Source organism: Urocitellus parryii, chromosome 5 (genome assembly GCF_045843805.1).
Source record: "Urocitellus parryii isolate mUroPar1 chromosome 5, mUroPar1.hap1, whole genome shotgun sequence".
Taxonomy (NCBI): Eukaryota; Metazoa; Chordata; class Mammalia; order Rodentia; family Sciuridae; genus Urocitellus; species Urocitellus parryii.
Genome location: NC_135535.1, coordinates 67,810,602 through 67,837,385, shown reverse-complemented (window position 1 = coordinate 67,837,385; position 26,784 = coordinate 67,810,602). Strand labels below are relative to the sequence as shown.

Below are 26,784 nucleotides of genomic sequence, written 5' to 3'. Positions count from 1 at the left end.
TCCCCTCCCCCTTTCCCCAAGGACAATCTGCAAGAAAGCAGCGACGGAGGAAAGCTAAGACTAAAAGGCAAGAGGGAGGCCTTGGGTGAAGAGCAAAGGAAAAAGCCGAGTTGAGGTGAGAGTGAACGTGCTGGGAGGAGGTGGTGGGGAGAACTGAAGGGAGCAGAGGGGCAAGAAGAAGGGATAGGCATCAGATGCCGGAGCCGAGAGGGGGATGGGTAGCGGGTAGTGGTGAAGAATTCCAGCCTCTTGGTTAATCTCAGCTCGGTTCCCTGGGAATGGGGATGGTGGGTCAGGCGAGGAGTGTCCGACTGCGTTGCCCTTGGCTGCCTGATCCCTTCCCTGGCATTCATCCAACTCAAATCGGGGTACCTATGATGCTGCCTCTCTGTATTCCTGCCCCTCACAGTGCTTATATACACACATGCATGTGTGTGTGCGTGTATTTTGTATATATACACACACACATGCATAATATCTGTGACTGTCTCTACATGGGTGTCACTGTGGATCTATAAAGGATGCTTATGTATGAGTATGCATGTATTTTTGTGTCCTGTGCCTCTCTTAATTGTCTCAGAGATTCAGGAGAAAATGTGAGCTATTTACAGTCAAAGCTCCTCATCTTCTAGTTAGGGTGAATTCTCTCCCTTACTGTCACCTCCTTGTGTGAAAGATCCTTGTATGGGTTTCTTTTACCTGTGATGAGCCTTCTGTCCCTGTGATGCGCTCCAAGAATGAATTAGAAGAAAACATTCCGTAAGAGAGATGAGCACATTCAGATGTCTTCTATTCCTTTCTAAATTTGGGGGTTTCTATTTGCTCCAGCCACTCAGTCTTTTTTAAGATCAGCAGAAATTTTGATGTTAACATTCTAGCTAAATAAGATAGTGCCTATATTCATGTAAGTTTAAGTACCTTTCACCATTTGTACTATATGATTTCATATAGTTGTGTGTGAGCGTATTTTTAGGAGTAGAGAGAATATGGAGGTGTACCTGTATCCAGGGTTACTTGTAATTTTTCATATGGTTGTATTTCTTGTAGTGCATCAGCTCATTAATGCTTTCAACATGTATTTCTTGAGCTCCTTTCGTTTGCACAGATTTCACTAGACTTTGGAAGGTTGTGGGAGGGTTTTAAAAAATGTATGTGATCCCTGTTCTGGAGAAATTTTCAGACTAGTTAGGGAAAGAGACTTTAGCTGTCATCTAGTCCAGTGGTCAGCAAGCTTTTTCTGTTAAAGCTGTCTAGTATTTTAGGTTTTATAGGCTAGTGGGTCTCTGCTGCAATATCTACACTGTGGTTACAGCAAAGACAGCTATAGATAATATGTGAATGAATGAGGATAGTATGGACACTGAATTTATTATTTCTTTTTTCCATACAGGGTCTCTGTATGTCACCTAGGTTGGCCTTGACCTCTTGGGTTCAAGGGATTCTCCTGTCTCAGCCTCCCTAGCAGCTAGGACTACAGGTGTGCACCACTGCACCCAGCAACACTGAAATTTGAATTTCTTATATTTTTCACTTGTCGTGAAATACTTTTTGCAACCATTTAAAACCGTAAAAAACCTTTCATAGCTTGTTGCCATTCAAAAACAAGAGAATGGCTATATTTAGCTGCAGGCTGCAGTTTGCTATCCCTTGATCTAGTCCAATCATTTTTTAGTGCAGAAGAAGCAATTAAAATGCCACTAAAGTGGTGTATTTAAGTGCAAAACAGTAATCCAGTTCTGGACAGTATACAGTATGTGATCTAGAGGAGTACAAAGAGAAGCCTTCCTGGACCTTTGGTAATCAGTAAGGTTTAGCAGGTTAGTAAGAGTGCAACTAAAACTGGTCTTAAGTGATGGAGTGGAATATGGATCTGTGGAAAGGACCAGGGTATACTGGACAAGGACAAGAGTGGGGACAAGTAATGCAACATTACTCAAGTTTGGACTTGACTTGTCAGTGATGATTATGTAGCATGTTTATTAATTTGTGTCTCATAATACTATGTGTGTTTATGTCTATCTTCATATGTGATCACTGCATGTATTTTATTGACATCTGTAGTCTGTGACCTATGTCTCTAAAAACAACTACCCTGATTTCCCCAGGCACAGGACAGAAACATGAGTTGCCCTTATAGCTAGCTCTTCTTCCTATACATGAATCCCCTTTCTACTGAAGCCTTAGGGGCCTGTGACCTTCTGATGAAAGTTTGTGTCTCTGATAAAATGAAGAAGGAAACATAGGCAGAGGGAGACCAGCTGTTGTAGTAAGCAATTCAGGCAGAAAGAGGCAGTGAGGATAGAAAAGAGGGAATGGGTATGGAAGATAATAAGAAGGGAGAATAAGATTTGGTGTCTGTTTTGATTCTGAGAGGAAAAGAGGAGATGTTTTTTGTTTGTTTGTTTGTTTGTTTGATTGATTCCAGGGATTGAACCCAGGGACATTTAACCACTGAGCCACATTCCTAGGCCTTTTTAATTTTAATTTTGAAGCAAGGTCTTGCTAAGTGGCTTGAGGCCTTGCCAAGTTGCTGAGGCTGGCTTTGAACTTACAGTCCTTCTGCCTCAACCTCCTGAGCTCCTGGGATTATAGGCATGTGCCACAGCATCCAGCAGAAGATATGTTTTTAAAATAACAGCTTTTAGCCTGAATAACTAAAAGTGATGATTCTATTGTCATCTTACAGATAGAAAAGTATATCTTATGTGTTCCTTTGAGAGATACAATTCCTAAAAATAAAACTATGAAGGCATCTCCATGACACATGTACATATCTATGTGTATGTGGCAGTGATTTTTGTGTTAGCTTTCCCATTTGATAGTGTGCAGGTAGAGGGTCAAAACCTGAAGATGAAAGTGAAAGATCAAGAGATGCTCAGGAGGCTGAGCCTGAGAAGGATGGGAAGAACCATACAAAGTCCCTAAGTATTCCCGAGACTGACACCATTAATTTGTAGAAATTCTAATGTGACTTGAATAAACCTCAAAGTCTGCTGTCAATTCCATATCATCCAGGCCTGCTCCAGTCAGTCAGTTCCATAACATTCAACCCTAACCTTAAATATAAGTCAGTTTACCCTTGCTTTTCTGTTTCTACATTGCTGATTCTCAGTCTGCAACCCAAACTTCATCTGATTCCTACCCTTTGCTATAATTCTTCTTTCGATAAAGTGAGAAATCATATTTAGGAATCCTTTTCTCAAGGCCAATTCAGCTTTTTCCCCTCCTTTCTCATTTCTGTTCAGTTAACTGACCTTTTCCCTGGCCTTATCTTATTCTCCAAATAGGTTCCAAATGGGGTGGGAGGGAAAAAGGAGGGATTAGCCAGGACTTCTGCAGTCTTGGGCTTGATTACTGTGACATTTCAGCTTGTCACTCTCTCTGTAAGGGTGCGGCTCTCCTCTGGAAGAAGTCCAAAGCTCCCAGGCTGCACGGCACAGCCTTAGTGTAGTGGGAGAGCCTGACTTGGTAGCTCTAGGCAATCTAATAGAGACACTTCTTGAGTGACCAGCACCTTGATTCAACTGTGTTTTAACTGACCATTATCTTAAATTCTAGAGTGGATCATGACCCATGAAGAGCACCATGCTGCCAAAACCCTTGGGATTGGCAAAGCCATTGCCGTGTTAACCTCTGGTGGAGATGCCCAAGGTAAGGAAGAGGGGGCAAAATATGGCCCCTTGAAATTTCTTGATCCCCTTAACTTGTAGAATAGAACTGTGAGTTCATGGAATTCTGGGTTTTCCTAAAAATTTGTCAGATCTAAGTCCCCAAGTATATTTGGACTTTATTTGCTGTACTTTTATTTATTCAAATATTCAAAAAAATTCTTTCGAAGTTTCTCTGAAGATTTAGGGACATTTTGATCATCTGGTACCTAAAATTGGTGTTTTCTCAAGCAACATTGGAAAGAGACTTAAGAAATAAAATTGTTGGGAAGGCAAAAAGTAGATTCATTTCAAGAACTTGGGAAAGAGTGGGAAAGGGAGGAGACCCAGAGTTGTTATTTCCTGGGCCCCAGATAGACCCTCAGGTATTAACTGTGGTGTCTGGAGAGTTCCTGCACTAACCAGAGCCAGTCAGCACTGCTTTCCCTGGCTTTTCCTCCATTTGCATAATTTAGTCCTTAATCAAATAGGAACAGTAGCAGTTAATAAGTACCAATCCACTGGGGGATGGAGGGGTAGTAAACAGCCAGAGTGAATCTTTCTCTGGGTTGAGTCTAAGCATCCTAGGTATTATAAAAATCAGATATTTATCAGAGGTGGTGTGACTTTTAAAAAAATCCTTTCCAGTTTGATTTTATTATATATTCTAGTTTATGATACACTGAAGAGGGGCAGAATCTCTTTGAAAGGGTTACCAGGACATGGAGACAGTGATGGAATAAAGAAAGATATTTCAGCCAGTCTATCCTCCTTGATGCCACTGAACCTAAGCTTTCCTGGTGTGTTAAGTGCCCACTTTGTATACAGTCTATTATGAAGAAGTGGGTTTCCTTTGAGAACTATAGTTTAATGAGAAAAGATGTTATATATTATTGCAATTCTTATGTAAAGGCACATAAGCAAGAACAAATGAGTGTGCCTTAGCCAAATGGAATCCACTTATATGAGGAAATGATTGGACCCTGGCTGGATTAATCAGGGGAAACTTCATGGAAAAGATAGTTTCAAGAAACTGATTCCTTCATTCAAATACAGTGTTTAGAAGAGTGGCTACCACATCAAAAATGTTCTGTTAATAGAAATGAATTTTTGAGCATCTACTATGCATCAAGCAGGATGATAGGCACTAAGGATGCATCAATGAAAAAGACAATCTTTGCTCTTAAGATATTTCTTATTAGTAAATTAGTAAAGCTAGACTTTGAATATATTTTAAGCTAATGTTTATTTAGTTATATGTTGTGAAGCAGAGAATTATCAAACAAACAAACTGAGCGGGGAGGGCAGTGGCCTGAGTTTAGAAAGTGACCAGATTAGAAATGCAGTGGAGCTGAAGAGACTGCTGGCCTGGTTTCTGTCATTTCTCTCTTCTCCGCTGGCAGAACCCCATGCCAGTACTGAAATCTTCAATATAAACTCTTGAATGCTGATGCTGGACCTATGGTAGCTAGGTCCAGGTTTGTTAGGTAGTCAGATCAGGACAAGAGAGCCTGCTAAAAAATTTATGTGACACACACAGTATGAAATGATGAAGGAAAAGAGCTCTTTGGAGAGGGAAAGAGAGACAAAATGGAAGATACAAAATGGAAGAAGAAACAAAATTGAAGCCTAGAATTTACCTTGAATCTAAGCACAGACTCTCAGCTTCTGATCCCAAGCAGTGAAAAATCTCTTATTCAAGGGATGACTTGCCTGCTATAAGGGAGGGGTCATCTTTCAGTGAAGCAGGGGCTGTAAATAAGCTCATTTCCAGAGGGCTTAGCTGAGCTGAAGTTTGTAAGATTCTGTAATAGATAATACAGTGTAGGAAATATCTCATCTGTGAATCCACATAACATCACAGGAACATGTCCACAGGGACTGAGAGATGTTGAAAATGAAATTCTAGGATGGCAAGGAGGCAAGGTAGAAAACAGCTAGAGGTCCCCACTGAAGGCACAGCTCCACTGTAGAAGTGGCCTGTACAGAGATAAATTTGATGGGCACTAGTTATCCCAGGGAAAAAGCACAGAAATGTGTTTTTTTTCCCCTAGAGACTCTGTGCCACCTGGGAAAGTGAGATTGATTCTATAAAATCCATAGAGGCCACAACTCTGAGCTCAGCAAACTAGAAGTAGAGAAATAATCAGACATCCTAAACTCAAAAAGTGAGATTTCTAGGATGCTGGGCTGATTAAATGCCAAATCCTAATTCCTTTCCAACTCAGGAAAGAGAAAGGTTCCAGCCTCCCTAAACCGGGCCACTTTTAGCCTAATGAAATCAGCATATCCTCAGGTACATTGGCACATGCCTGTAATCCCAGCCACTCAGAAGCCTGAGGCAGGAGGATTACAAGTTCCAGGTCAGCCCAGTCAATTTGGTGAGATTCTATTTGAAAAAAGAGAGAGAGAGAAAGAAAAAAAAAGGTGGAAGCAGGGGTGGTAGTAGAGCTGGGGATCTAGCTCAGTGGTAAAGTGTCCTTGGATTCAATCCCTTGTACCAGTAGTAGTCTCACATCAGCATATCCTGCCCCTGGAAAGGACCCCAGTCATCTGCTCTAGCCCTCTGTCTCCAGATAGGCAGTCATTCCAAATGCATGATTATCCTACTTTTAAAGGTTCACAGGAACAGGGATTCCATTACCTCTCTGGATTGCTATTCTAGAGTTTATAATTTTTAGTCACATATTTACTAGAAAGTGCAGTTCACATCTAACAAACATTTATTCCTAATAATTTAGAAAATTTTATTCAGAGTGCAGGTAGAAAGAAACTTCTTTAACATCAACTTTCAAAAAAGTTATGATGAAATCCTTTATTGGTTTTTCTTTATCTAGTTGCATAAAGACCCATCACTCATAGCTCTTCTCCCCCAAACCTCTTCCCAATAGGCTGTAATTGGAGACTCCAAACTACGTGCTTATGATGTTCTCCAGAGCCTTTCCTGGCTGTACCCAGAATACCTTCTGTTTGGTGCCTGTAATCTTATCCTTCGTCTTACTTCTAATAAGTCAGGCAGCTGCTCATAGAGAGTTATTTAGGGCAACATGGAACAGCCAAGGAGAGTTTGGCTAGGATGACTTGGGGCCAGACTAGGCCAGTAAGGTTGGATAGAAGAGACCAAAGAATTGCTGAGTTCCTTGATATAAACTATCTATACACCCCAGTCTGATTTTTAAGGATACAGAGGTTTGAGGCACAGATACAGGAGTGAAAAGTGAGTCTTAAAACTATTTCTAAGAAAACTCTCATTCAATATAGAGGCAGGAAGGATGACATCTGGAGGTTGTAAGTTTGAGGTAAAAAGAAGGTAGAGGAGGGAGAGAAGAGAAAGAATTCTCCTTATTGTGGGATTTTTCTTATGCCCAACAGATTTCGATATTTTTGCCCATTATCTATTGTTTGCTTTACACTGAAAACCTTTAAGTCATTTGTTTCTCTTTAGCCACCCCCCTCCCCACCCTTCTACTCATCTTGGGAGCAGAAAACTATATTCCATCCTATACATTTCAGATTAACATTTATTCCCTATTTCTTAAAATTACAGATTCATATTCCAGAACTCCAGGTATCCAATGGAGAATCTCATAGGCCTTGTGATGGGCTCTAAAGCAAACAGTAGTTTCATATGTGTTCTAATCTTAATGAACTGACTTTATTCATCTCTCCTAAAGTATCAGTGGCTTTGTGTTGACTCTTTGTTCCTCTCACACACACAGGGTTTTTCTAAAGCTTTTCAGAAGCCCTCTCCTTCCTCCATAGACTTTTTTGTTTTTCATTCAAACTAAGTATATGAACTCAGATGTCTAAATTTCATAGGGCTTAGCCTTAGTGATGTCATAAATATGCTGTGACATCCAGGCTCACCAGTGCCTCTTGTTGATAAGCCCAACCATCCAGTCCTTATCTGAGATCAATTATCAGAAGCATTTATCATTGTTCTCACTTCTTAAAACTGCTCCCACTTGACTTTCAAGACATTGCTAAGCCCTGGTTCTCCTTTTGTCTTTGTTTTCTTTATGGAATCCCATATGGTTGATTTTCCTCAGGGTTCAATTCCTTGCCCTTTTCCTTCTGATTCTGTATATTCTCTTGAGACCATCTCTTCAAAGTCCATGGGGATGTCCCATAAGAACATCAAACTTGCATATTCCAATATGAATGCATCATCCCCACTCCTACTTTCCCCAAACAAACCCTGACTCAGCACAGCTAATGGTACCACAGCTTGACCCTTTGCCTAAGTAAATGTGGGGCAGTTCCTCCTTGGTCTCCAATACCTTGAAGTTTAATCACATTGCTGATTAGATAGATAGAGTCCTTCCTGTTGTTTCTGTTTCCTAGTTGGCTTCCTTCCAGTATCTGTTTTGTCCCAAACTCTGTTCTAGTGCAGTTCCTCCTCTTGTCTTCTGTAGGATGCCAGAGAGCCTCTAATCCTAGTGACACCTCTCTCAAGCTGCCTGTCACACTGCTGCCAGAGTTATCTTTCTGATAATGTAGATCTCATCGTGTCCCTCTGCTCTCAAAATTCTTCAGAAATTCATTGTCTGCAACTTTGTGTGTGTGTGGGAGAGGAGGGGCCACAGACTTCACTTTAAGAATTAAATGAAAACTATGAACCTTCTCCTAAAAGAAATGTCCATGCTTACAAAACTTTTCATCCAGTTTTGTGGGGTTCACAGATTCCCTGAAACTCCTCATTCAGGGATCCTCAAGCCCTGGCCTATAGAATAAAAAGCCATACTTCTCCATGTGTTATTTGGGGTCTATCCACCTGTGTAGCTTTAATTCTGCTTCATATCTTACATTTTACTCTTTAATTACTGAATTACCTCAGGTTATTTCTTGACTCTGACCTTTGTTTATGCCTAGAACACTTTTCCTCAAACTGTCTACCTGAGAAAAAGATTTAAAGGGAAATTGTCCCGTACATCTCTGGACAAATGTTATATTTTCTGACTTCCTCCTGGCGGGTGTAGATGCTCTTTGTTCTTGTTCCCACTGCACTTTGTATATATCTCTTTTTTTCAGGATCAGTATGCCATATTGTAATTCTTCACATGTTGAGGACCATCACCAGGTCCTTTATTTTTGTTTTCCCAGAGTCTGTATTGCTCATTGCCGTATCCCCAGTGCCTAGCATGGTGCCAATTCAGTTAATATTTGTTCATTGAGCAAATGCATCCTCAATTTGATTTGAAGCTAATAACCATGTAATAATATGTCTGCCTGCAGAGAGAAAGAGAGAGAGAGAAGAAAAAAATAATCTTGTCCTTTTTATTCTGTCCTAGATAGCTTGGGTTATTCAATAGTTTGTAATGACTTTGGATTATTCAATAGTTTGTAATACAGTCTAGAGCTGCAGATTTTTCCAATTGCTGCTTCCCTGGTGCTTTTTTTTTTTTTAAATTAATGTGTTATATATGACAACAGAATGCATTATAATTCATATTACATATAAAGCACAATTTTTCATATCTCTGGTTGTACACCCTGTTGCTTAATAGTATATTTCTTCAGACAGGGTTTGAGGACCATTTGGATAGATTTTAGATTGAAAAAAAATGTACTAGGATATCTGAGAGAGGGCAGCTAAAATGGTTCATGCAAAGTTGATTCATCATATCTCTAAGATACTTTAGCATCATCTGGAACCCCTCCTCATATGGCAAGGTATGACAGGGATATCTCCCATTTCTTACCAATAAAACTGTGTTCAGCACGGTCCAGTATTCAATAGCATTGTTCTAGATATGGAACACACATATGGGACACCCACTGCATGTTGTGTATTGGTACGGGTTGACTACTCTACAGTGCTTCTAGAAAAAAGTTTTTATCATTGAGCAGCTCTAGGAAAGGGATGCTCCTCATCTGTGAAAAGGGAAAAAACTCTCCTCTCCATTACAAGTGGGAACAGAGAGTGTAAATTGCAGAATATTTTTAAGTTCCCCACACACATCTTAATGTACAGGGCCACAGAAGAAGGTCAGCAAGTCTCTGTTGACTAATTGAGTGAATGCCAGAAGAAGGCCATGAGAGAATGAGTTCCCCACTGATTCTGTACATTTGGTCACAAACATCTTCCGGCAGTGTGTGAGCCAGAGGATCACAACTGTGTGCACATATTGAAACATAGACCAACTCAGATGACACTAAACAGCTCTGTTTATGTGTGTGTGTGAGTGTGTATCTAGACTGAAAGAATCCACCATCCAATAATAGACATACTCCTGAACAGATTTGATGCATCAAGTCATGAACCACAGAAAGATATGTCTTTCCCTGAAAAGCCTACTATAGCTGGATGGATGTCTCAATTCAGTTCAGAGAGCAAGGAGAAGCCTAGTCTAACTATTGAAATTAGTAGGGCATGGCATTGTAGTCAAGAAGATACTATTTAGGACTTGGACTCAAATGTGAACTTTATATAGTATTAGTTCTATGACCTTGAACTGTTAGAGCTTCACTTTCCAAATCTGTAAAATGGGGACAACTTCAGGGTTGTAGATAGGATTAAACAAGATAATATTTGACCATTTCTTAGTAGTGTCTAATCTATAATATGCATTCAAGAAAGTGCTTGCTTATTGCTGTTTTTATCCCTCAGATTGCCCTGGCATAGAAAGGTCTTGGGAAAGACAGGATTTTTAGGGGGAAAGGCAATAGAATATCTGGAGCTTCATTAACATTAAATGCAATAATTGAAGGCAAGGAGACCAAAAGACTTGGATAAGTAATGTACCTTAGTTTTAGAGAAAAGGGCTTACTCTATTCTTTAGCCAATTGTAGTGTCTTTGGATTCCAGGGCTGCTTGTCTTAGGAGTAACCTCTCTCTGACTTGTCTTCCCTCCTTGCAGGAATGAATGCTGCTGTCAGGGCTGTGGTTCGAGTTGGTATCTTTACTGGTGCCCGTGTCTTCTTTGTCCATGAGGTTGGTTTTCTACTTTGTATCCTGTTTTTCTTTCTCTGTTCCCTACTTTGTACTCTTATTTTTATTTCTCTGTTCCCTGCTTAATCTGCCTCCCACTGCCTTCCCACTTTATTTTTCTTTACCTCCCAGTTACATTACTATTTTTCTTTTCCTTGGCTCTCTACCTTCATGAGTCACTCCTTCCCACTCTTGGCTCAAATAATGATGCAGGGACCCAGACTTCTGCAAACTGGGTCCTCATGTTGCCTATTCAATTTAAAGGAAGAAGGATGTCTTCCCAAACACTGAGAAAAACCGAAATGGGTAGTATTTATGGGAAATTTAGTGTCTCCAGGGGCAAAGCCCCAGAAGGGAGGTTTTACTATGTTTCTGAATTTGCTTGATTTTCTGACGTTCCAGCTCCTCCTTCGTCCCCTTCTCTCAGTTCCCTCTTGTGCTTCACCCACCCTTCTTTCCTATAAAATCTATCTCCCCTTCTTCTCTCAAACTGTATAGTCTTGTAATAAGTCATATTTCTTCCTTCCCTACTGCCACTATCCCCTTTTTCTTTTCCTCTACTGTTATTCAAACAATCCGTTATCTAGTTCCCCTTGGGAAGCAGATTAGAAGAAATAGGTTGAGCCCAAAATAAAATAAACTAAGATTCAATATTAGGAAGGACATTCTGATGTTTTAAAATGGGAGAAATTAGAACAAATTATTGAAAAAAAATATATGACTCCTTCCTTGGTCTGTGTTAAATATGATAGCATCTTATACATCAAGGATCACTAATGGGGTGAGATGACTTGATTCCCATAGATCTCTTCCCAAGGGTCTTGTCTTAGTCCTAAAAATTTAGGGGGAAGTTACATAGAGACTGAATGGCTATAATGTGCTCCACAGGGTTACCAAGGCCTGGTGGATGGTGGAGATCACATCAGGGAGGCCACCTGGGAAAGTGTTTCCATGATGCTTCAGCTGGTATGTTCTAAAGAACTCCTGTCCTTATTTGTCTTTTTCTAGTCTCCCAAATTTCTTGACATGTGGTTTGATGTGAAGGGATTCAGTGACAAGAGAGGGCTTACATTTGCCCTTTACTCCTTGCATTTGAAAACATCACTCTGGTTTCGTGGGGTAGAAAGGGGTGGGAGAATGATCACAGGACAGTTTGCTCTTTAAGGAAAGGTCACAAGCAAGACTTGGAACTGGCACATAAACAAGTTCTACTGTGGGGTCACGGGGAAGGTCTGGCCCTGAAAATAATCTTACTAGAGGACTGGAGCCAGAAGCAGAGCTAAAATCTGCCAGTCCTCATGAGATGAAGAGGTAACCTGAAACCAGGTTTAAGAGGGCAAGAGCCTCTTGGAGCCTTAAAAATAAATAAATAAATAAAAATAAAAATAAAAAGTCCAGAAACATACCATGTTTTTATATCCATAGCCCTTTATGCTATTTACTTCTAGTCATTCTAGACTTCTTTTAATCTGTCATCCACTGTGGGCTAGCCCAGTAGAAATATAACCATTTGCTGATTTACTAAAAAATTGACAAATTACATTTGTATTCCCATTCTTCACCTAAATCCCATAAAAACCCATGGGAAGAAATTTAATGTTCAGTGCCTGGTGAAGGCCCTGTACAGGCAATAGTGCCTGTCATATGGTGGCCTGAGAATGAGCCAGAATTCTCCACCCATTACACCAAAGTCATGGATGCCTGGGAGCATATCTATGATTCATGAAAATGCTAAGTCTACTTACCTATCTTGGTGTGTCTGTAAGTGTCTGGTAACTTATGACTTTCTGTACCCAGACCTATTTTTTTTGTGAATACCTGGGTATTATGGCTCATGGCACTAGCACCATAGATCCCAAGGAGCTAAGAGGAATGACATTTCTAATGTCAGTTAGAAATCAGTGTGATAAAGAGGAAAAAAATACTGGAATGGATTCCTAATAATAGTTCGGACACGATCCAATAATGTCAGGTCATTGTTGAAAGTTTCCAAAGTCAGCTGAGCATGGTAGTACACACTTGTAATCCCAGTGGCTCAGGAGACTGAGAGAGGAGGATCGCGTATTCAAAGCCAGCCTCAGCAATTTAGCAGCCCAAAGCAACTCATCAAGACCCTGCCTCAAAATAAAATATTAAAAAGGGCTGGGATGTAGCTCAGTGGTCTAGAAGTCACCAGATGTGTGCATTCCCTTATTCTCTATGAAGATAGATACTTTGATGATAAAGTCTTCAGTAAAATGGGTTAATCTTAGCAGTCTTCTAAGGTGTGTGACAGAATATAGGAATAGTCCCTTTATGTCTCAGCATCATTTCCCTTTTCTTTGGAAGGGACAGATGACTTAGTGATATTAGGGAACTTCCTAGGGAGTCACATAGTTGTGTCAGCACAACACAGCGTTGGAATGCAGAAAATCTTAGTATTTTGAGCCTAAACTTGGCTGTCATCTGGGGAGCTGACTTCTACCTCTCTCCTCAAGGGAGGCACAGTGATTGGAAGTGCCCGGTGCAAGGATTTTCGGGACCGAGAAGGACGACTCCGAGCTGCCCTCAACCTGGTGAAGCGTGGGATCACCAATCTGTGTGTCATTGGGGGTGATGGCAGCCTCACTGGCGCTGACACTTTCCGTTCCGAGTGGAGTGATTTATTGAGTGACCTCCAGAAAGCTGGTGAGAATTATTTATATTAGTATTACTGTTTGCGTGAGTGTGTGTGTGTGTGTGTGTGTGTGTGCGCGCGCGCGCGCACGGCATGCATGTACATGTAAGGGAAAGTACCCTTAACCCCCATTGGAGTAAAAGTTAACCAGACCCAAATAGGCAATCTTTGCTTTCTTCTCTTTTGCCATTGCTTATAATTTCCATTGGCCATAGTTTTTTCTCTCCAGTGTTCTACTCTGTGGGCATGCCAAGTATTTTAGCCAGGGGTTCCTGGTTTGCTTCCTACTGTAGGTAAGATCACACCTGAAGAGGCTACAAAGTCCAGCTACCTGAATATTGTGGGCCTGGTTGGCTCAATTGACAATGACTTCTGTGGTACTGATATGACCATTGGCACTGACTCTGCCCTGCACCGAATTGTAGAGATTGTAGATGCCATCACTACTACTGCTCAGAGGTAAAGGAGTATGGTGGTTGGGACAGACAAAGGTTAGAGGCTAGTAAAAATGAAAGTGTTTGGGTTATGGCCAGTTTTCTGGGGGCTAGAACACTGTTTTAACAAAGAATTACCCCTTAGAACACTGGAGTTACATTGCTTCCTAAATGCTCCAAGATTTGCCTTTTGCCACTCTTCAGTCTATTATCCAAACATAGCTCTGAGGTCTTGATCATACCTGTGGCTGTCTCCTAAATGTCTACTGCCCAGGCTGAAACAAATCCAGGGGCCCCAAAACCTGAGCTAACCTCAAGATTGTAGATGCCATAGGCACCACTGCTCGGAGATAAGCCGATGGAAGTGAGGGTAAGGCAGGATAGAAGGATGTGTTTGGAACTAAAGAATAACAGTTTGCCTCAGGGTAATCCTGCAGGACTCCAGTTCAGTCTAGTACCTCCTTCCTTCCTTCCTCCCTCCCTCCCTCCCTTCTTTCCTTCCTTCCTTCCTCTTTCTCTCTCTCTTTTCTGACCCATCTCTTTTTGGAATAGAAAGACATGGGAGGATACCTTGTAGCTAAAGTGTTTTCCCTAGGTCTTCCTGGTCTCTGCAGCATAAATGCATTTCCCAGAGGTTAATTAACCTAGATGTGGGTGGCAACTTGATCATGGCTATAGGGAAACATGGGCTCTATAAATCCTGTGTCTGTCTTTCAGCCACCAGAGGACATTTGTGTTAGAAGTGATGGGTCGCCACTGTGGGTAAGATCCTCATCCTGAACTACTTACTCCAAGGACCCAGAAATGTACCTTTCCTCTTCCCAGAGAGTCCAGTGAGGTCTCTCAGTAGTAGCATATCTGGAGGTTACAAGCTCCTTGGGAACCCTGGCCCTGCCTTTGCTCTGGCTCCCTTACTTACCTAGATATGCACGTGTGCACAGGCTCAGGTACACACTCAGTGGGAAAGGATGGATGATCTCCGAGATAGGAAGCCACTGGGGCATCAAGCGTGAATAGAAGGTGCTCTTCAGGGACAGCTTCTCATTGATAGGCCCTGTGCTCTTACCTCACCCCAAGAATGGAATGCAGGATCCCCAGACCTTTCACCAGCTATGGGGATTAGGAGACCTTGTTGGGTAAGGGGAGGTTATTTGTGGAGTATAGTTCCTAGTGCCATGCTTCTGGCTCTCTCTCAGATACCTGGCCCTTGTCACCTCTCTCTCCTGTGGGGCTGACTGGGTTTTTATTCCTGAATGTCCACCTGATGATGACTGGGAGGAACACCTTTGTCGCCGGCTTTCCGAGGTACTGGCACTTTATTTTTCTCTTAAAAAAAAATCCTTCACCCTATTCCACTGATGGTCCATTTGCCATCCATCAGTTTCATCCACTGACCACTTCTCCTTCTGTTCTTGACTAGACAAGGACCCGTGGTTCTCGTCTCAACATCATCATTGTGGCTGAGGGTGCAATTGACAAGAATGGGAAACCAATCACCTCAGAAGACATCAAGAATGTTCGTACAAGTGAAACTAGAGGGGCTCAGCACCATAGCCACCCTAACCCATTCCCTTAATGGTTTCCGAGTCTGCTGACACTGCATGTTCTTTTGGTTCTTCTGTATATCTCTCTCCAGGTCCCTGTCCCTATTTTCCTCCCACTAGGAACCATTACAAGACAAAAGAAAAGGTCTTGCACTTTTTTACCTTGGTCCCTGCACCTTTTCTCCCCTTGACTTTGTGTGTCCCTTTCTTGGTCCTTTCAGCTGGTGGTGAAGCGTCTAGGATATGACACTCGGGTGACTGTTTTGGGGCATGTACAGCGGGGTGGAACACCATCAGCCTTTGACCGGATCCTGGTAAGTCACAGGGCCCTGTGGTCCTCATGGGTTAGAGCCCTGCTCTCCTATTCCTATAGGACTTACACCATTGCTCATGTTGCCCCTCTACCAGCCTCTAGTTTACAGTGGCCCTTGACACATTCCCATATGCTGAGATTTCTCATCTGTTAATATTATAACAGCCTATAGCTCCCCTATAAGTTGAGGACCAATATCTTAGAGCTCTAGGCATCAGTGAAATATTGAGATACATTTAGACAGTCAGTTTGAACCCTCTATTATAACTTGAAGAACTGCAGTTAATTTCCTTATTATATCAATTAAGAAGGGAATAAATTTTAAGCCCTAGTAATTCTGTCAATTACTGTAGTGGAACTGTTTCTCTGGAACCAAATAGAATCCCTGGGGTCCTGATGGCAAGAGGAAAAAGTCATCAAGCTTTAGATGAAATCTGGGTGGGAAAGAAAAGCCCAGTGAGTTCTTGGCTGCAGTTCTTAAATGTGGAACTCAACCCTGTGATTTGGAAAGTACCCGTATATTCTGACTGTCTACACTAATCCAATATGAAGAGGCCTGAACCAGACTGTCTTTGCTGCTTGGGGTCCTGCAGGGAAGCAGGATGGGTGTGGAAGCAGTGATGGCACTCTTGGAGGGGACTCCAGACACCCCGGCCTGTGTGGTGAGCCTCTCTGGTAACCAGGCTGTGCGCCTGCCCCTAATGGAGTGTGTCCAGGTGGTAAGTACTGATCCTAACACCCTTCTCACCCTTCATTTTTTTTGTACTGAGGCTGGCTTTGAACAAGTGATCCTCTTATCTCAGCTTCCCGAGCCATTGGGATTACAGGCATTTGCCACTGCGCCTGGCCCAACCCCTTCTTCGTCTTCTTTTTTTTTTAAATATCTTTTAGTTGTCAATGGACTTTATGTTTATTTATATGTGGTGCTGAGAATCAAACCCACTGCCTTACACATGCTAGGCAAGAGCTGTACCACTGAGCCAGAACCCCAGCCCCCAACCCCTTTTTAATAGTCCCAAGTCCCTGCCTGGGAGCTCAGAGTGTATGAGACCAACTTCTAAGGCCACTGGTACAAGAGTCAATGGAAAGGCAGGATGGTATAGTAAGAGATTCATGGGGGAAAGAACACAGTGAGCTGTAACCCCTCTAGATGTAGGAGCCGTAATATCTCTAAGTCTCAGTTTTCCCACCTGTAAAACATTCCTAAGGAAGATGGGAGACTCTACATCCTTCCTAGTAATAATAATAAGCCCCAATATCTCCTAATATCTGACCTTAAACCCTCTTATGTCTTTATTGGAAGAGAAATACAATATCCCTCCTAGTGTCTTTAAAAACAGAGTAGCATTATTAAGTTCTGTTGGGTAACTTTGTCTTTACATGATAGCTACCTTGAATTTGTTTCTGTAAACCAACATGGGTTTAGATCCTCCTGGGGTACAGGTACTCACCTTCAGGTTTATTCTAAGGACTGGAGAAAAGAAATCTAAAGGATCTGATGCAGTACCTGGAAAATGTTGAATGCTCAGGAGATGGCAGCTTTTACTGTAGGGAAATCACCCTTTGATACCACAGAGTAACCATTGTGGCTGGGAGTGAGGGTGTCACACCTGATTATCGGGGCTGGTCTAAAAGCTCCCTGTTTGCTAGCTTGCTTCTCTGAGACTCAGGAGTCCCCATGACCTAAAGCTTTACTTCAGGATATGCATCTCCAAAACCGCAAAAGTTAAAGCTCTGACTCACAGAGCAGAAAGCAGTGGTGGAGAAACACATGGCAGGTTTCACTCTTATTTCTGGGGATCTTCTTCATTTACTCAGTAGTTTAGAGGCTGGGGAGGTGGGTGTAGAGTGGAGGAAGATGCTATTAGTCTGTGAATACTCTTCTACCGTCTCCATAATTCTAATAAATAAAACATTGATGTGGCCCTTTTCTTTTGCTGTTCATTATTCAGAAAATTAAGGAGAAATAAAGATTCTTTTTCTGTGAGAGTTTGAAGGACCATAGAAAATGTGGGGTGTACGGTAAGCAGGATTCAGTCCCATGCCCAGAAATAGGCAGGATGAGTACAAATGGAAATCCAACTGTGCAGATTGCTGCACAGTTCATTATTCAGAAAATTAAGGAGAAATAGATTCTTTTTCTGTGAGAGTTTGAAGGACCATAGAAAATGTGGGGTGTACGGTAAGCAGGATTCAGTCCCATGCCCAGAAATAGGCAGGATGAGTACAAATGGAAATCCAACTGTGCAGATTGCTGCCCTGGAGTTGTAATTATTGCTGTATTCCTCCCTCAGACCAAAGATGTGACCAAAGCCATGGATGAGAAGAGATTTGATGAAGCCATGAAGCTGAGAGGCCGGTGAGGAAATGACTAGAAGTTTCCTAGCTACAGAAATTAGATACCAGAATGAACCCAAAACTCTACATAGGCCTAGGAACAAAATTTGAGCTTCTGCTGCTTCTTTTTATTGTCTCTGCAACAGTTTCTTTCACAAGAAAATTAGCTGTGAGGTGACTAAGAGGCTCATTTCATCCTAGAGATGCTTTCCCCATGATTGACCTTTTAACAACGTAATAATAATCTTTACTTCTCTGTGTGGGTCCTGGCTAGACCTTACGTTTCCCTAGGCAAGGGACAGTCTCCTGTGGTGGTGAGCATAACACCTGGGAGAAGAGTGTGCAGGGAGTGTTTGGTGAATGAGTGGGCCCTTTGCAGCCCCTGCACAGTCCCTGCTCTGCCCTGGTTGTGTCCTTAGAGGTTTGTCCTATGGAACTTCACTCTGGGACCAAAAGTTCAGGGCTGAATTTCCATGGCTCTGGCCATAAGGAATGGCCTAAAGACAGCCCTGTCCCTTTGTACTTTTTATAGGAGCTTCATGAACAACTGGGAGGTATACAAGCTTCTAGCTCATGTCAGACCCCCGGTCTCTAAGGTACTGATGACTTGCCTTTTTCCTTAACCCTCTCCCTCCTTCAGTCTCTCTTTATGAGGTGCTACCCTTAATCCATGCAACCTGAGTCTTGCCATTTTCCTTGCCCCACTCTAATCTTCCATGCTGGGTACCTGACCCTACTATGATGATTTTCTGTTAGCCATTACTACTTACTGGCTCTGTGATCTTAGTATATCTTAGATGTCTCTAACTCAAGAACTATACCAGATTCAGGGCTATTTTGTAGTATGCAAGGAATATTTTATCCTCTGGAAATAATCACATAAATCTAAGCCACCTTTCCATTGGAATAGTGGTTCTCAATACTTAACTGTATATCAGAATTATCTGGGTTGCTCATTAAAAATGCAGATTCCTAGGCCCTTCCCTCAGATGGGATTCATATCTAAGGCAGGAGCAGTAATGTGCAAGTTTAATAAGCTCCAGTTGGATGGTGATGCAGATAGTCCAAGGATCACACTTTGGGAAACACTGCTCTGAAGAATCCTTATTTGTTACATAATGATGATATCTCAGATCAGGAAAAACATCTTTATTTATTTGTTTATGGTAAAGAATTTTGCTTCTGTAGTATGAAGTAGCAGTCTATACTAGCATTCCCTGGGAGAGGGATGTGTATTATCATAAGCACACACCCTGATCTCAGGACAATAAAGGATTAAGGCTCTGCTTCTCTTAATAACCTCCTCCTCACTGTGGGGCTTTCTGTCCCCTGCTTCCTCCTGTACAGAGCGGTTCGCATACAGTGGCTGTGATGAATGTGGGGGCTCCAGCTGCTGGCATGAATGCTGCTGTTCGCTCCACTGTGAGGATTGCCCTTATCCAAGGCAACCGTGTGCTGGTTGTACATGATGGCTTTGAGGGCCTGGCCAAGGGTCAGGTATGGGGACTCAACGGAAGGAGGGCACATTTTGGGGGACAAGGGACAGTCACAGGGAAGATCAGTGTAGCAAGGGTGACAGGTTCATGTGTGCCTCTCTGTTCCATACTACTTCCCTCTCCTTTTCTTGGGTTCAATCAGAAGTAAATATTTAATTTTAGGGCAGTGGTAACAGGTAGGAACAAATGGGATGAGCCTTTGCAAATATCGTCTTGTTTAATTCTCTATCCCAAAGCTCAGCATGGTACCTGGCATAAGAAGGTACTTGTTATCTAGATGAGCAAAAAAGGTGGAAGAAGTTCCATGCATTGCAGGGAAAGCCAATGTCTGGTGTTCCTCTTACAATGAAGGAGGACTCAATGGGAGGGATCAGAGCTCAATAAGTGGCATCAGACCTACACATTCCTCATGGTATTCTAGCTACGATGCAAAAACATGTTACTTTTTCCTGCAGATTGAGGAAGCTGGCTGGAGCTATGTTGGGGGCTGGACTGGCCAAGGTGGTTCCAAACTTGGGACTAAAAGGTAAGGGGCATTGTAGAGTACCTCTTCCCAGTCACCCCTTTAAGATATCCCTTGAACATGTGCATCAGTTCATTAGGTCAGGGCCTGCTTCCACCACCTGTGGTCCAGGTCATTTCCTTTAATCCAGGTCATTTCCCTTAAAGCTCATAGTGGCTTCAGTGAAGGCAGACAGGGCCATCCCCACATCATGTAGCAGCTCTGACAATTTAGAGCCCAGTGTGTGTCCTTAGATCCAGATAAGAGGGTGGGGAGAGAAGGGATACAAATCAAGAGATTATAAATAAAGCACCATTGTAACTCTGACTTTCTCTCCTTTGATCTTGCCTGTTACTGATCAAACTAGGACTCTACCCAAGAAGAACTTTGAACAGATCAGTGCCAACATAACTAAGTTTAACATTCAGGGTCTTGTCATCATTGGGGGCTTTGAGGTGAGTGCTCCCCACCATTCTTTCCCTCTCCCTCCCACTTCCCCTCTCTTTTCATTCCTGCCCTTTCTGCTATCTTCTTCTCAGGCATACACAGGGGGCCTGGAACTGATGGAGGGCAGGAAGCAATTTGATGAACTCTGTATCCCATTTGTGGTCATTCCTGCTACTGTCTCCAACAACGTCCCTGGCTCAGACTTCAGCATTGGGGCTGACACAGCACTAAATACCATTTGTACGGTGAGAGTCCATCACTACTTCCCTTTTGGCTAGGGTTATAATCTCCAGAATGAATGTAGTCCTGGAAAAGGAGCTATTTTTTGGTACTAAACAAGTGGCAATATTTGAAAAATGCTTCTTCAAACCCAGGCATTCATATGGATTTTAATGGCATCCATTTTCCTCACTGAGAAATGCATCAAATATTACCATTTTTTTTTCACTTTCTCAGGTCACACAGCTTAATTACCCTAATCTCAGCAATGTGAAGGATGATAGAGCTTCCTTTCCAGGAGACAAGTTGTACAGTGTAGTTGACTAATGTGTGCCCTCCCTGAATGCAAGTCTGATGGGGTCCAGAGGCCCTGCCAGCCTGGGTGGATATTGTTCTGGAGTTAAGATAATAGCAAGGGCCAAAGAAATGACAAGAATCAGGTTCTTGACCCTGTCTTTCTATGACTTTCTATCTTTGCAGACATGTGATCGCATCAAGCAGTCAGCAGCAGGCACCAAACGTCGGGTGTTTATCATTGAGACTATGGGTGGCTACTGTGGCTACCTGGCCACCATGGCAGGACTGGCAGCTGGGGCTGATGCTGCCTACATCTTTGAGGAGCCCTTCACCATTCGAGACCTGCAGGTAGATGGCCACCCAGAGCCTGCTAGGTAGTTCCCTCTTGCCCAAATCTGTCCCCCAACAGTCCCCACAGTGATTGGAGCAATGGGATTTCAAGATGAGAATGGAGTTGATTGGTCTGTGGAGCCCTATGAAGAATATAAGGAGTGGGGTGCCATGGCACATACCTATAGTCCCAGTGAGTTGGGAACCTGAGGCAGGAAGATCACAAGTTTGAGGCCAGCCTGGGCACTTAGTGAGGCCATAAGCAGTTTACTGAGACCCTGTCTCAAAATAAGATAAAAAAGGGCTGGGGAGGTAGTTTAGCGGGAAAATACCTCTGGGTTCAATCCCCAGTACAAAAAAATAAAAGGAGGAAGAAGACTAGAAGGATCTCTGTACAGCCATTCTCCAGTGCAGCCTCACACACTTGACCTTAGCTTGTGTTTCTGGAGTGCACATTTTGAGACAGGTGGCATGTAGATAAGCCATTTATGTGTGCTTTTTGCATTTTATCATTGTAACAAACTTGTAAAGAAGGTATTTTCTCCATATTACAGATGAGAAAGGTTTAGAAGGTTAAAACCCTTTTCTAAACTCCTATGTGAGCAGGTAGTTTAACTGTTTAAGAAAGTCAGTGACCTTTCTCTTACATCATGCCACCCTCCAGATTTCTCTCATTACCAATTCACTTTTTTGTGGGGGGATACTGGGAATCAAACTCAGGGGCACTCGACTACTAAACCACATCCCCAGTCTTATTTTATATTTTATTTAGAGATAGGGTTTCACTTTAGAGACAGTGCCTCGCTTTTGCTGAAGCTGGCTTTAAATTCGTGATCCTCCTGTCTCAGCCTCCCATGCCTCTGGGATTACAGGCGTGTGCCACCACGCCTGGCACCAATCCATTTTTTGAGGGAGATATTATTTCACCTCTAGGGTAGGGCTCTGATTTGTATTTCACAGAAGGGCCATATGATCTTATTTTCCCAGATTCCAATTTACTGGAGGAGAAGAGAGCCACAGAGTGGAGGTTTAGCAGCAAGCTGAGGGAACTCCCTAATCCAGGATCCCAGCCAACCCCAGCCAGGAATGAGGGAAAGGACTCTGCCTCCTTCATGCCCAACTCAAAGCTCAAGTGAAGGAGCATATTCTGTCCAGATGAGTCACCACTTTACTACAAGCAACCCATGTAAAGACCAATACTATGAGCAGAATCTGTCCTCTAAGGGAAAGGGAACCCGAAATCCTGGACAGGGAGACCAGTGAGGGTGAGGGCTGAAAACTGACAGTTTTTAATGTGCCTACTCCAAGTTCTGTCTCATTTCAGGTCTTTGTGGAAATTTTAGTCTACACAAACTTCCTTAAGGACGTAGGCACAGTTCAGGCCCAGGATTATAAATAACTTTCTTCCATGTCTCTCTCCCTTCTTGGTAGAGGCCTGATGTAGAAGAAAAGAGATTCATGTGGCTTGCCCAACCTTATCCACTCTCAGCTAGGCTTAGGATTTACTATTTTATTTTCAGGCGAATGTTGAACATCTGGTGCAAAAGATGAAAACAACTGTCAAAAGAGGCTTGGTGCTCAGGTACCTCATTTACAATCTGTTCTTAAGTGAAGGAAGAATTAGTCAGGCTTAGGCCTTAACCCACAGAATGGATCCATGGTTGGGATACCCTGAGGAATTCATAGATACAAAAGGTGGGATCCGTCTATCCCCTGGGAGGGAGTAGAAAAGGGAAGAACCAGAGCCTATAAAGTCAGAAAGCAGGGATGGAAAGATAAGAGGAGTCACAAGCTTTTGATGTCCACCTGGCAGGAATGAGAAGTGCAATGAGAACTATACCACTGACTTCATCTTCAACCTGTACTCTGAGGAGGGGAAGGGCATCTTCGACAGCAGGAAGAATGTGCTTGGCCACATGCAGCAGGTAGGGAAGATACCCCAGCCATGCCTTTTGCCAGAAAGCCATCACCCCCAACACCTACAGAGACTTCTACTGACCTCTAATCTGTTGGAGGCCCAGTGCCACCACAGAGCATGGGCCTGCCAATCTCTTACAGCCACAGAATCAAAACATCTTTATCAAGAAATGACCTTGGAGATGATGTGGTCCACCATCTTCATTTAGAATAGGGTTCCTTAACTTTGCATCATTGTCATTTGGAATAATTCTTTGTCATGGGTGGCTGTTTATACATTGTAGGATGGTTGGGCAACATTCCTGGACTCTACCCAGGAGATGCCAGTAGCACTTTCCCCTTACCCTCAATTTTAACAAAAATGCCTCCAAATGCTGCTGAATGTCCCCTAAGGGGCAAAATCATCTCTAGTTGAGAGTGAATAATTGAGATGAAGAAAATGAGATCCAAAGAGAAGTAATTTCTTCAGGGCCACTCATAGAACTAGAATGAACCTAGTTAGTGTTTTTCCCACATTACCATCCTGCCTTTCATGAGCAACCTGTTGAATGAGTATTGGCACTTGCTGGTATTAGGCTCCATTTCTACTAAATGGGGCTTCAGGGAAAGAACTTCCTTTCTACTAGTGATACTCACAGGTGGTGCAGCAAGATTCTCTTCTAACCCAAATGCCCTCAGCTGATGCCTGTTAAGCCTTGAACCTTTTTCTACCCAAAAATGAATTCTGTGTCTCACTTTGAATGAATTAACCAGCCCCTGAAGGATGGGGTGTTATTAGATAAATATGAAACCATTTTCTGTTCTTCCTTCCCCTTTCCACTTTTCCACATATTTTCTCTTAGTTCAAAGAAAATCTATATGGTGTTTTATATTATTCTGAAGTTCTACCAAGGGCAGCTAGATTGGGCCTTGAAGAACACTTCTGACCACCGGTGATGGTGACTGACAAAAGCTGCTAAAGATGAGTGGGGAAATGACCTGGTAGCCAATAGGACTAAAAAAGAAAGTTGTGGGATTAATCCTCTTCTTTAATTACTGTTGATAAATAGGCGATTCACTTTGAAACTCCACACTATTTCAAGGTATCCTTTCACAGACTTATGAATTCCTATAAACTCAGGGCCCATTGTTTCCTTTTTATCTGTGTATCTAGTTATGTCTGCCACTCCATTAGAATCCTTCCCTCTAATTTTTAATTCTTTTTCCAGGGTGGGAGTCCAACTCCCTTTGACAGGAATTTTGCCACTAAGATGGGAGCTAAGGCTATGAACTGGATGTCTGGGAAAATCAAAGAGAGTTACCGTAATGGTAGGTGGGATAGAGGTTAAGCCCCCTCTGTAGAGGTTGGTTCCCCAGTATAAAAGCTGACTGACCATCCCTTATTGCAGGGCGGATCTTTGCCAACACTCCAGACTCTGGCTGTGTTCTAGGGATGCGTAAGAGGGCCCTGGTCTTTCAACCAGTGACCGAACTGAAGGACCAGACAGATTTTGAGTGAGTACATCTACTTTCTAGAGTGGTTCTCTCCCTGGGAATTTCAAGTTCTACTCTCCCCAATCTGTTCACTGTCTGCATTGCTTTTCTTTTAAAAATAATACTTGTAGCCTTACCCACTTTAGATCTGATGTCCATGTCCTAAATGCAGTCTCTGTTCACTTTAAGCATATGCCTATATAAGCCCTTAGTAGAAGTTGATTGGGGTGCTAAAGAACTGTATCATCATTTACCTCATTCTTCTGTAGGCACCGAATACCCAAGGAACAGTGGTGGCTGAAGCTGAGGCCCATCCTCAAAATCCTAGCCAAGTATGAGATTGACTTGGACACCTCAGACCACGCCCACTTGGAGCACATCTCTCGGAAGCGGTCTGGAGAAGCTGCAGTCTAGATTTCTTTCTTTGGAGTGAGGGGAACAGATTTTTCTGATCATGGTCAGCTCTCCTCTTACTAGATCTAAGTCCATGTTTTCTCCTTGTTTCAGCTCTTTTTTCATTAGGTTTCCTTTTATTCTGTACCTGTAACCATGATCAGCTCTGGCCAGGAGTTGGGAAGGGGGCAGTGAGTAGAATCTAGGTAGACTTGATCATTACTTCTACCCCAGCTTCATCTGTCACACAGGCCAGGTTCCTCTAGTGCTACTGCTAGCTTTCAGCCACTCAGAATTTTCCTAAAAATAAGCTCTATTTATTTCTTTGTGATAACAAAGAGCCTTAGTTCCTCTACTACTTTTACTACAGTGGCAACTATAACTACACTAATAAATGCCAACTGGTCACTGTGCTTTTGGTTCTCCTGTTATCTTCACAAGTGGAATGTCATCAGCCTCATCCACCAGACCTGCCCATATGAATTATCATGTACACTTTTTTCTTCCTTTTGGATTATTTTCCTGCAGCATTTCTTGGTTCTGTACACAAAGTCCCAGAACATAGGACACTGACTCTCATTCTGCACTAGTCCTTCCTGCATCTCCTGAAGCCAAGAGGACACCTTCATCTCTCATATGTTCAAAATTGTTTTTCACCTCTCACCATATACCCATGATCCAGGACTGCATTTTTCCAGCCATCCCACAATCTCTGCTCCTCTAACCAAGCATTCTTCCTTCTCAACTTTTCTTTTATACTCCTTCCTGGATGAAAGCCAGGCTCCATTTGACAGAATCTTCATGGAAAAGACATGTACATTTCGAAATCCTGGAAAACAGAGACACCAGTCCTGGACCTGTTTGGGAGTTGGTGGGAATACTTCTTTAGAAAGATGTTAGTTCTTACTCAGTTGCAATTTTTCTGTTCTTTTTTTTTTTTTTTAAAGAGAGAGAGTGAGAGAGAGAGATTTTTTTTTAATATTCATTTTTTTAGTTATTGGTGGACACAACATCTTTGTTCGTATGTGGCGCTGAGGATCGAACCCGGGCTGCACGCATGCCAGGCGAGCGCGCTACTGCTAGAGCCACATCCCCAGCCCAGTTTTTCTGTTCTATAATAGCTGCTCCTTCCTCATTACTCAAGTGCCCACATAATGCAGTTGGTCCTGAAGATTGGACTATAGGCAGTACCCCCATTGACAGGAGAGTGCCCTGTCTTAATGCCAGATTAAAATTAGCTTCCAATAACCAGATTATAGCTCTCAGAACAGGTGTGAACCTTCCTTCCATCCCATGTGGTTTACTCACTGGCCTGATGAAGCAGGGAAGATGCTCACTGTATTATAGGGAATTCTCTTTAGTATATCACTTTTGCTGGCTGTCTAAAATGCCATACTCTTTAAAACAGTTCCAAATAGTGACTGAGAAGTCTTATTTTCAGAGTCAGAAATTAAAGCAGCCAAATACTCTCTCCAGTTCTTGAAGGGGAAGAGAAATTAACAGTAAACATTAATCTCTGCTAGGTATTTTACATGCTATCACTGAATCCTAAAAATAGCTTTTTATAGGGAGTGGTGGCAAGGACGCTACCGAAAGGTGATTAAGTAATGTCTCCCAGGTCTTACAGTCCAGCAAAAGTGGTACTCAGAGTCAATTGTTTTCAAAGCCCATTCCCATTCTCAATGCCTCTTCTTCTTTACCTTGCTACCTCAAATTCAGGAAACTATCAGCGCTATGAAAGTGAAGTAAAAGTACCAGCACTCATCAGAACATTTTAAATGCTAACTGCCATTAATTTATAGGTTCTTTTTCTCGTCTTTAATCCTAGAATTGCTTTTTTGAGAAAAA

At 42.5% G+C, this 26,784-nt stretch overlaps 1 protein-coding gene across 1 annotated transcript; it reads left to right on the top strand.

The window, feature by feature from the left end:
- Positions 1-25,349, top strand: Pfkm (phosphofructokinase, muscle). Its single transcript, XM_026400639.2, has 23 exons — positions 1-115; positions 3,559-3,651; positions 10,508-10,581; positions 11,467-11,544; positions 13,056-13,245; positions 13,528-13,693; positions 14,386-14,430; positions 14,865-14,973; positions 15,089-15,184; positions 15,434-15,526; positions 16,119-16,244; positions 17,820-17,884; positions 18,395-18,458; positions 19,210-19,359; positions 19,814-19,884; positions 20,228-20,315; positions 20,400-20,552; positions 21,007-21,171; positions 22,674-22,735; positions 22,967-23,078; positions 24,279-24,378; positions 24,459-24,564; positions 24,813-25,349. Exons 2-23 carry the CDS (start codon positions 3,567-3,569, stop codon positions 24,955-24,957), a joined length of 2,343 nt encoding a protein of 780 aa, XP_026256424.1. The 5' UTR covers positions 1-115; positions 3,559-3,566; the 3' UTR covers positions 24,958-25,349.
- The last annotated feature ends 1,435 nt before the right edge of the window (positions 25,350-26,784 follow it).

Coding starts and splice junctions, on each gene's coding strand:
- Pfkm (XM_026400639.2), top strand. CDS start 3,567: ATGACCCATGAAGAGCACCATGCTGCCAAAACCCTTGGGATTGGCAAA. Junction 10,582..11,466: donor GTGTCTTCTTTGTCCATGAG/GTTGGTTTTCTA, acceptor TGTGCTCCACAG/GGTTACCAAGGCCTGGTGGA. Junction 13,246..13,527: donor GAGTGACCTCCAGAAAGCTG/GTGAGAATTATT, acceptor TTCCTACTGTAG/GTAAGATCACACCTGAAGAG.